At 35.8% G+C, this 10215-nt stretch overlaps 1 protein-coding gene across 2 annotated transcripts; it reads left to right on the forward strand.

Annotated features, from left to right (window-relative positions):
• Positions 1-1272: 1272 nt before the first annotated feature.
• On the forward strand, positions 1273-7531 carry LOC109239048 (folate-biopterin transporter 1, chloroplastic-like). Of its 2 annotated transcripts, XM_019405552.1 has the most exons (10): positions 1273-1644; positions 2559-2788; positions 3830-3894; positions 3982-4086; positions 5405-5429; positions 5867-6015; positions 6111-6356; positions 6444-6612; positions 6722-6814; positions 6908-7531. In XM_019405552.1, the coding sequence occupies exons 1-10, from the start codon at positions 1566-1568 to the stop codon at positions 7199-7201; spliced, it is 1455 nt and encodes a 484-aa protein (XP_019261097.1). In that variant the 5' UTR covers positions 1273-1565; the 3' UTR covers positions 7202-7531. The 2 variants fall into 2 exon arrangements, with proteins under 2 accessions (XP_019261097.1, XP_019261096.1); XM_019405551.1 differs by lacking the exon at positions 5405-5429 and having other exon boundaries at positions 1275-1644; positions 3982-4144.
• Positions 7532-10215: the final 2684 nt, after the last annotated feature.

Here is a 10215-nt window from a genome sequence, read left to right on the forward strand (position 1 = left end):
CTCCCCAACAAGAAGACATTTGAATGGTGTTAAGCATATATTTAGATACTTCGGGGAACCATAGATATGGGATTGTTTTATTCTAATGACTTCAAGTCAGAAATGATTGGCTATGCCGATGCAAGTTATTTGTCTGATCCACATAAAGCTCGATCTCAAACACGCTATTTGTTTACATATGGAGGTACTACTATATCATGGCGTTCAATGAAACAAACAATAGCTGCTATATCTTCAAATCATGCTGAGATAATAGCCATTCATGAAGCTAGTCGGGAATGTGTTTGGTTGAGATCAATGACTCAGCATATTCAGGAAATGCGTGGTTTTCTTATGAAAAAGGATAATCTAACAACACTATATGAAAACAATGTTGCTTGTATTGCTCAACTGAAAGAAGGATACATCAAAGGAGACAGAACAAAGCATATTTCACCAAAGTTCTTTTTCACGCATGATCTTCAACAAAAAATTAATGTTCAACAGATTCGTTCATGTGAAAATTTGGCTGATCTGTTCACTAAGGCTTTACCAACCTCAACATTTGAGAAGTTGAGACAGAAGATTGGAATGCGACGTCTTCGAGAAATAAAGTGATATTTTCATGAGGGGGAGTAAGATACGCGCTATAATCTTTTTCCCTTAGCCTAGGTTTTGTCCCACTGGGTTTTACTGGTAAGGTTTTTAACGAGGCAGCAAATAAAGCGTATTACAGATATGTGTACTCTTTTTCCTTCACTAAGATTTTTCCTCACAGGGTTTTTTCTTAGTAAGGTTTTAACGAGGCATATTATCTATTTTTTTGGACATCCAAGGGGGAGTATTATAAAATCTTTAGTAAATGTGGATGTCCACTACTCCGACTACTTTCATCCATGATGTAAATAACCTCCCACTACTTATCACCATTATGATTGTAACTCCCACACCTCCATAACCTCTCCCCATGATCTTCCCCCATGAGCTCAATTGTCATGTTTAAGACCATCATTTTGTAACCTTCTTATGTAATAGTATAAATAGAGGCATGAAATGTGAGACGGAACACACTTGAACACTTGATGAAATAAGAAAATTATCTCTTGTTCTCTTATTCTACTTATCTTCTTGTTTTATATTGTTAGTTTGAGCTACATTTCTTAATATGAACAAATTTATAGCAAAAAAAATTACATTAAAATGGACCGGAAGGAGTAAGAATATATATATGGCTCCAACTTTTAATGAAACACGTGATAATCTTCCCCAAATTTTCTCCAAGTCACAGATCTTAATTTTTTTTTAGTTCCTGCTCATACCAATCAATGAGTAGAGGGTCAACTTCTGCATTTGGATTCGGTCTGGATCAGCCAGTCAATTTTAAATTCCATTTTCTTATTAACAAAAAATCTGAGGCAGTACGAACTACGAATTAAAACATTAATTTTTAAATGGCTACATTAACTTCTAACTTAATCTCAATTTTCCCCTCCATAAATCCAATTTTGACCTTCCTCCTCCTCTGTCCGATCCTCGCTCGGATTCGCCGGAGACGGCATTCTGTCGTCATCTCCACCTGACATTAGATGTCAGTCGCAGTCGAAATGTCGGAAACCACCGTCGAACGAGACAGCGACGCCGAACCGTTGCTTGATTCTATAAATCGTAAGTTACGCATACATAATTACGGATATGTCTGTATTACGCAATTTTATTTCAAATTTTGTTTATGAGATTAATTTACTATAGTTATTATATTTTCTTAGCTCATTTTCTAGGAAAGGAAAAGACTTGAGTTAAATAGTGTAAGAACCTGTTAGCAATCTCAAATACTGGCTAGTTCGTTATTACAATTTCAAGTTTGATAATCGACAGCTGAAATTGCCAGCTTGTGAATATAGAGCTCCTAATCAATATGGTTTGTGACGTAAATCCATGTTGCCATGCTACAGGAATCACCTCGTGTTTTTTTTTTCTTTTCTTTCTTCCACTATGATTTGAACCGAGACCTCATAGTTGTCCTACCAATACGTTTATCACGACAACACCATTAGATGCTAAAAAAATTTGCAGAACATTTTTGCTCATGTAATATTCAATCAAGTCCATCACTGGTGGGGTAACTTCTTGAAGTTTTCCGTGGTGCTTTGAAGCATCATACTGAGGAGACCATTGAGAAAACCTTTGCAAAAGTAGAGGAGAGAGTGATACTGAGAGAACTATCTTTAACTCTTTCAAAGTGTTTAGTAGGAGGAATTAGTATTGGCTATTGCTAAGCAGTAACATGCACCTTATCATGAAATTATCAGTAACTACAACTTCGTCGTAGAAATGGCTCTATCAACCTTAATTTCTTGTAGGTTGTGAAACCAACTGCAGACTCAGGATCTGTGCATTTAGGTAATACTTGTACTAGGATCTGAAGGGGCGTGTTGAGACATAATAATATTTAAGTAACTAACAGTGTGCTCTATGGTCACACATTTCAACAACATTCATGTTCCTAAAAGCTGGCATTGGTTCCAATAATTGTGGTATTATGGAGCTCATATTCAAATTCCTTATCTATAAATGTGCAGGAAAGGAGGATCTGCTGACAACCTCTGTCGAGGAAGATTCTAGTTCATCCAATAAAATTGGCCCTCATGGGAACAAATATTCTATTAGTTCAGTCAGATGCTTTGGGGTGGACCTAACCCCAGATAACATTGCAATTGCCATGGTATATTTTGTTCAAGGTATCTTAGGCCTTTCAGATCTTGCTGTTAGCTTTTATTTGAAGGACAACCTGCACCTAGACCCTGCAGAGGTATGTCATCCTCATCTTGAATACTTTGTTACATTGTTGGTTGAGCTTCCACAATATAATAAAAGAATTTTCAGCAGATAAATCTTCATATTTCATCCAAAATTGCACATTCGAGTTGGAAAACTAATTACAAAGCTTGAATTGATCAATGGACTTTGAATTTAGGGTACATTCTGAGTTTGTTATTCGAAATACAAGTTAAATGAAATGAAATCTTCACTTTCCTTGGTTCATCTCATAAGTACCGTTCATTCTTCTCCTCATGTCCCACTGTATCTCTCTTTGTGTAACAAAATTCAGAGGATATTTTATGTTGGCCTGAGATGAATTTAACTGGAGAAATATGGTAAGTTAGGATTCATATAGCCAACCCAACTTGTTTGGGACTGATGCATAGTTGTTGTTCTCATATTAAATTTTACAGAATTTTCTAAATTTCTACTTCATTCTACATCAGAATTTCAGATTTTTCTAACTTCAACTAATACAGTGTAAATGTTAGACACTATTTTATGTACTTTTTCTGTCTACTTTCAGCCACTTATATCATCAAGAAGGTGTCTAGTTAACATTGCTTTTGTTTATCTTTAATAGTCATGTAAATATATGAACTTATTTACGTTAATTTAGCCACACCCTATCATCCTCGTCTTCCTCTTCTTTATTATAGAACTTTCACCCATCGTATGCCATGCTTATCTTATGTCATTTAACAGCATTTATCTAGTTCTTATCAGATTGAACACTAAATAGAACTGATTGAACAATGTAATGTCAACCTATTGGCATATTACTGATCCTCATCTAGGGCCTCTAACCATGAACTTAGAGATGGATTTTTGAAATAAATTCATTGTTTTTCCGTAAAGATATTGAGTACGAGGCATTGCGAATTTATGAACCTTTGCCTAAGCATTTCTGTCTTCATTTGATAGAGCGCATTTTAAACGGGAACTGTCTGATGAGGTGTCATATTTATTTGTCATTAGCACCTTCTTCCTTTGATTGAGTACAAGGACTGACACTTTTGTGTCTAACTAGACAGCTGTGATATCTGGTTTCTCATCATTGCCATGGCTTATAAAGCCCTTATATGGATTCATCAGGTTGGATTCAATTTGCATTTCATCCTTATTCATCTACTAATTATTCTCAGCAACTAATTCATCATTACTTGAATTTCGGTCTTGTAGTGATTCCTTCCCACTCTTTGGTTACCGAAGAAGATCGTACTTGGTATTATCAGGACTCCTTGGAGCACTCTCATGGTTTTGTATGGCCACCTTTGTTGACAGCAAGTACGGTGCTGCTTCCTGCATACTTATTGGTTCTCTTTCTGTTGCTTTCTCAGATGTTGTAAGTTCCTTTTTGTTACTAGTTGGTTTCAGTTATTTGAGTCTCATGATGAGTTTGTTACCAAGTTACAAGATGCAAGCGTGTTCGCTACATTGTTTATCTTAACTGTTTTTGACTTGGATCAAGAGATTGACAGTAGTCTTTTTGGGCTTTGAACCTTCAATATGGGTTAGGAGGTTGTGAAATAAAACCCAGCTTGTATAAAAACTACGTGCGCTAAGGTCATTGTCCTACATTATTCTAATTCATTAAATTCACAAGTTCTTGCTAATTACGCCTAAGCTGGACCTGGATAGAGTAAATGTTTTGCCTATTGAAATTCTGAACGAACTCTCAGATGCATCTTTGGCAAAAAGGGACAGAGACTAAGATCTGAGGCATGATCTGAAGTAAAAAGTCTATCAAACAGTTGTGTTGAAATAGAAAGATATTCTGATAAATGTTCAAAAGCACAATTATTGAATTGTGTGACCACCTCATCCAAATATTTAAACTATTAGAGAGGGTATATTTTTATTGACTTATGATGCCTTTAACGCTCCGTCCTTTCACGTGCAGTCAACTTTCTTTTCTATAGACTAAGCACGTGAATTTTTTTGATAAAAGTTGGCAGTGAGACTGGAAACCGGGACCTCTCCTGTGCCATATTGAATTGTGTCATCGCCTCATTTAAAGCACCCACTTTTTTAAATTGTGTATGTCTTAAGAAAGGATGTATATGAATGTGAAATTGCTTCTTTAATCAGTATTTTCTACAAATAGACTATGTTAATTCCTATGGTGTGTCCTTATATTTTTTTTAAAAAGGACACCTATGATGTGCTGAACAAGGTTTAGGCAGTGTTTGGTCCAAGTTGCAATAGGAACATACATAAACTATCTAAATGAAGTGTAGATGCCTATAAGCGGTTGTATCTGTCACTATCTATGGGTTGTTATTATTTACATTCTGAAGAAGTATGAAAGAGAATCAAGAGAATGATCATACTAACATGCATTGCCCATTTTAGTTTTTGGGATATTGCTGACTGAAGTAGGCAAATGACTTGATCTTGGTTTCCTAAACCTATAAGTTGCTTCCTTAATGTTAACCTTGTCAGAGAGAGCTAACTACTTATACCAAATGACTTTTCCAACCTGCCAGGTTACCTGTTCTACTTTTATGAATTTCTGTGGACTATTGACACCTCAAGCAAATTTTGTATCTTTTTAAATCATGTGATTTTTCTCACTACTAATATCGGTGGCATCTGTTAATAGGAACTCTTTCCTCCTGAGAAACATGGTAAGTCTTTGTTGTTGAATGATGAATTTTCAAATCAGAACCATAAGGAAGTAGAAGGCTATGACACTGCTGCTTCTTATATTCTGGAAATAATAGCACAACAGCATAGCTTAGAGTGAGCTATTATCAGTTTGAAATGGAATAATACATCACATGGATTTTCAGTGCAAATTTCGAGGACGTAAGTTGGATAAACTACATAATCTTTGTATCACCAATTTTAAGGGTTAGCTGGATCACAGGCTATTGCGCCACTCATTGTCAGACCCCTCTATCATAATCCAATCTTACATACCAGGGACGAGGTTCTTGAGCTTGAGTTTTAGTTGTTACATATACCTATATGAAATATTTGCTGGCAAATGGAATGTAGCTTAACTTTCTTTTGCTTGAAGTGATCCTATTGCTGCAGAATATAAGATTGAGGCATGATGTAGGTCGTAGACTCCATGGTTGTTGAGCGGGCACGTGGTGAGTCTCAAAGCATGTCAGGATCTCTTCAGTCACTATGCTGGGGTTCTTCAGCATTTGGGGGAATTGTCAGTTCTTACTTTAGTGGCTCCCTTGTGGATTCTTATGGTGTGAGGTAGGATACTAGTCAGTCTTTTGAGATATTGTATGCCTGTATTGGTCTGAGCGACGTCAATGGTCTGTTAGTTAATTATCTTTTGGTTACTCCAGGTCCGTTTTTGGTATAACAGCATTACTTCCATTGATAACATCTGCAGTATCTGTACTTGTGAAAGAGGAGCCTGTACATGGCCCAGCAAGGGGTCTTTCTTTAGGCAATGGCTTCCTTGAGAGTTCAAAAAGTAGCATTTTCCAGTTATGGGGAGCTGTTAAGCAACCTAATGTTCTTCTTCCCACGCTATTTATTTTCCTATTTCAGGCAACACCACAGTCAGGTTCTGCTATGTTTTATTTCATGTATGCTCAAATCCAGGTTTACGTTTCCTTTCCAAATAACTATTACATGCAAGATGCAAGTTTTTAACTGAAGTTTGCTGATTGTAGAACAAATAAACTTGGTTTCACTCCAGAATTCTTAGGCCGTGTTAAGCTGGTTACTTCAGTTGCATCACTGATTGGTGTTGCGCTGTATAACAGTTTCTTAAAGAAAGTTCCTTTAAGGAAAATATTCCTTGTGACGGCTATTATTGGTTCAGCTCTTGGGATGACTCAGGTATTTGTCCCAAAATATCTTCTGTGCTTCAGGTCTATGTTTTGTCTTCCCTGTTGGCCCTAATTACTGGTGCTTTAGATTGACTTAAGTGTAACTGGTGTCTTGATAGGTTCTACTGGTAACCGGATTGAACCGGCAGTTTGGCATTAGTGATGAGTGGTTTTCAATTGGGGATTCATTGATCCTTTCTGTTCTTGGTCAGGTAATCTTCTTATAATGATTCTTGTGAGTATAGAATTATGGTATTTTGCAAGTGGAAACTATTTCACGACTGTCTAACTTATACATTTTTTAGGCGTTTTTCATGCCTGTTCTTGTATTAGCTGCAAGAATATGTCCACTGGGAATGGAAGCTACTTTCTTTGCAACCCTTATGTCCATAGCCAATGGGGGAAGTACTCTTGGGGGCCTACTTGGTGCAGGTCTAACTCAGATCTTTGGTGTCACCAAGGACAGATTTGACAACTTGGCTCTCCTAATAATTGTCTGCAATCTCAGCTCTCTGTTGCCTTTACCATTACTTGGCCTCCTTCCTCGAGATGTACCTGATTCAGAGGAGAATACTGATATTGAGATGATATCGTCTTAAATTCCTGCCTTCTTTACATACCATGAAGTTACTCATTAACTTCCTTTAACTGCAGCTTTACGGGTTAACAGTAAGTTGAGAACTCACTCAATTAAATTAGGAATGCTAATATGAATGATTAAAGATGAATTATGATCTCAAGTCATCGCTTAAAGACAAAAACTATAGGATTAGTAATATTTACTTTTTAAGCAGCGAGTAGGACCCATTTTGAGCCGTTTCCAATGTAACATTTATATTGCCGGATGGACAACAATTATACAGATGGGATGTCTATGAACCCGAGTTGGTTATTTTCTGAGGAAAGGTTTGCTACCATATATTGTACCATTGATGAGAGTAGCCGTATTGAATTAGTTTTTCGGTTGGATATTTTATTTTATTTCCTGAACCTATTCGCTGCAGCTGTAGCAAGAACGACAATTTGGTAGAAGAAAATTTGCTCCCGTTTGGCCATAAAAGATTTTTTTTTTTTCAAATTTTGTTTTCAAATATATGTTTGTTTATAGATTTTAACCATATTTAGCAGATTTTGAAAACAAAATCTTCAAATCCCAAAAACCGCTCTATAGTAGTTTTTGAAGTTTTTTACAGACAAAACTTCAAATTCTTTTCAAGTAAAATGCATGTCCAAATACAGTTGCAACTTTTAAATATCATTTTTCGCTAGAGTTTGACCATAGATCTCAAATTTATTTTGAAAAATCTGATTTGGGTGAAGTTTTGGTTTGAAGATGAAAATGTGTTTGGACATACGTTTTCAAAACATATTTTCCAACTTTATTTTGGAAAAACATGTATATAATTCCCAAGTTTTGGGATTTTGGCCCAAAATCAGCTCAATAGTTGATTTTGGGATTTGAGATTTGGGATTTGGGATTTGGCCAAAATATGGGCAAAATTTATTGCCAAACATGAGTTTTGAAAATAAATCCCAAATTTATTTTGGCAAGAATCATGGTCAAACGGGGCCCATCTCATCTTCAAAAACTCATTTTTTTCAACTTTCAATCAAATTTATGTCCGACATCTTGAAACCAAGCCAATTTTGGCGCCGCTTTATGATAATGAAACCAACCAGCAAAAAGCATTAACGCTGCAAAGACCAATGCCCCAATTGCTGTACAATAGAGTTGTAATTCACTAGTTATTCCAGATGCTCGCCAAATCTGAAAAAAACCAGAGGTTATTTGTATTCCTCGGAAACCCCCGCCTACATCACCATTTAATATTTCTTGGCCCACTATTGGCCAAACCACCTGGGCACTAGGCCCAATGTGAGTTGGATCACTTAGCCACGCTTCATAATTAGATGCTAGCTTCATCTTCAGTTTGGATGGTGAGGGTGGGGTATATATGGATGCTTTCTTCAGAAGAAAGAAAAATTGTGGCTTGTCTCCAAATATGAACGTAGGGGTCTTGTCTTGTTACTTGTTAGTTTTTTGACAATTAATTCGAGATTGCCACTTCAGACTCTTCATTGGTTTGTCCCAAAAGGTGTCTCATGGGATGTTGGGCAGTCGGAAGTTGGTACAGTTGATAGACGCTCCAATCATTGAACCAACTTCAATACCTAAAATTTCTTGAGTGGAGAGAAGTATAGATAATTCGGGAAAAGACCGCCCCAGTGTATACCGGTTCTAATCAATAATGTCTTAAACCCTTACCCAACAATTCCAAGATTGTGGTCATTTGGCAATATTTAGAACTCACTAATCTGATAATCAAAGACTACTTACACAAAATACAAGTACTTAATATTTCTTCCTCCATTCGTGTAATTTGACTAGCCATTATTGAAAAGTGCAATGATTAGTACTATTATTATTAGCAGATGTAAGTAACAATTGTATAACGGATGAGGGAATAATGCAGCATAATAACCAGATGCGGTTTTAATTATTGTTCCAATAATGTAGTCAGGCTATAATATAGTAACTGTAATGCATTATGCTATATTACTATATTCTGATGGATGGTTTTTTGTTCTAATGTTATAAAGGAATATTAGTATGGTGGATGAAATTGAGTGATAACATCCAAAATGTCAATCCTCTAAAGTTAGAGAGTTTCTCGTGAGGAAATGTTTTTAAAGAGAATCCACTCGTGAACCTCATTGTAAAGAGTGAATGTTTACAAGACTTTTATATTATGTCTGAAATGGTGAATTAGTCACCTTCTTCTGTGGGCTTAAGTCTAAACGGATTTTCACTCAAATGTTTTTTCTTTGTCTCCATTGAGCTGAATAGAAGGGGATGACTCTCGAACCTGCCCCGTTCCGCATCCACACCGCCCCATTATCATTAGGGATGAGCAGTTGGTCAGAAAAATCAATATTCCATGGTCAGTAGGGAATTGCAAAGATAAAAGTATGAGGGAAGCCATGTGAAGAACATTAAATATAAGAGGAATCACAGATTAAAGTTCCGACAAACATTCCTTTATTGATATATATATATATATAATAATGAGGAAAACAATAAAATGATGCATACTCGGACTGGATTTGGAGCTAATCCATTGCAGAGGAATTATTGATACCTATAAATGAACTCCCATTATGAATTCCCAATAAGGGAAAATAAATTATATACTACAAAAACAATCATAATGTCACATTGAAGACTAACATAAGAGTTTGGACAAATAGGACAGTATAAAGGTTTTGTGGCTCTTTATAAATTTGTTTTAGTTTTATGATCTTACCTTTTTTTACACTTGGAGATTTATTTTTATACCTAACAGATCTCTATTTTTTACACATAAGAGATCTAAAAAGATCATTTTCTTAATTTTAAAGTTGTAAAGGGGCATGATGTACAAATAGCACAGTTTAAGTTATATGTAACACACTCACATATTTGAATAGTAATTGCATATAATTCTATTTAATAATAGTAATTGGTATCCAAGAATAAAAAAAGTAACCTGTTATAGTAGGTTAAATTACGCTAATAATGTAAAAAAATTATTTGCAAGGCAGTATTTGGCTTTGGTTTGGGGAGAATTTTTAT

This window comes from Nicotiana attenuata, unplaced genomic scaffold (assembly GCF_001879085.1).
Source record: "Nicotiana attenuata strain UT unplaced genomic scaffold, NIATTr2, whole genome shotgun sequence".
Classification (NCBI taxonomy): Eukaryota; Viridiplantae; Streptophyta; class Magnoliopsida; order Solanales; family Solanaceae; genus Nicotiana; species Nicotiana attenuata.

Coding starts and splice junctions, on each gene's coding strand:
- LOC109239048 (XM_019405551.1), top strand. CDS start 1,566: ATGTCAGTCGCAGTCGAAATGTCGGAAACCACCGTCGAACGAGACAGC. Junction 6,613..6,721: donor CAGCTCTTGGGATGACTCAG/GTATTTGTCCCA, acceptor GTGTCTTGATAG/GTTCTACTGGTAACCGGATT. Junction 6,815..6,907: donor TCCTTTCTGTTCTTGGTCAG/GTAATCTTCTTA, acceptor TACATTTTTTAG/GCGTTTTTCATGCCTGTTCT.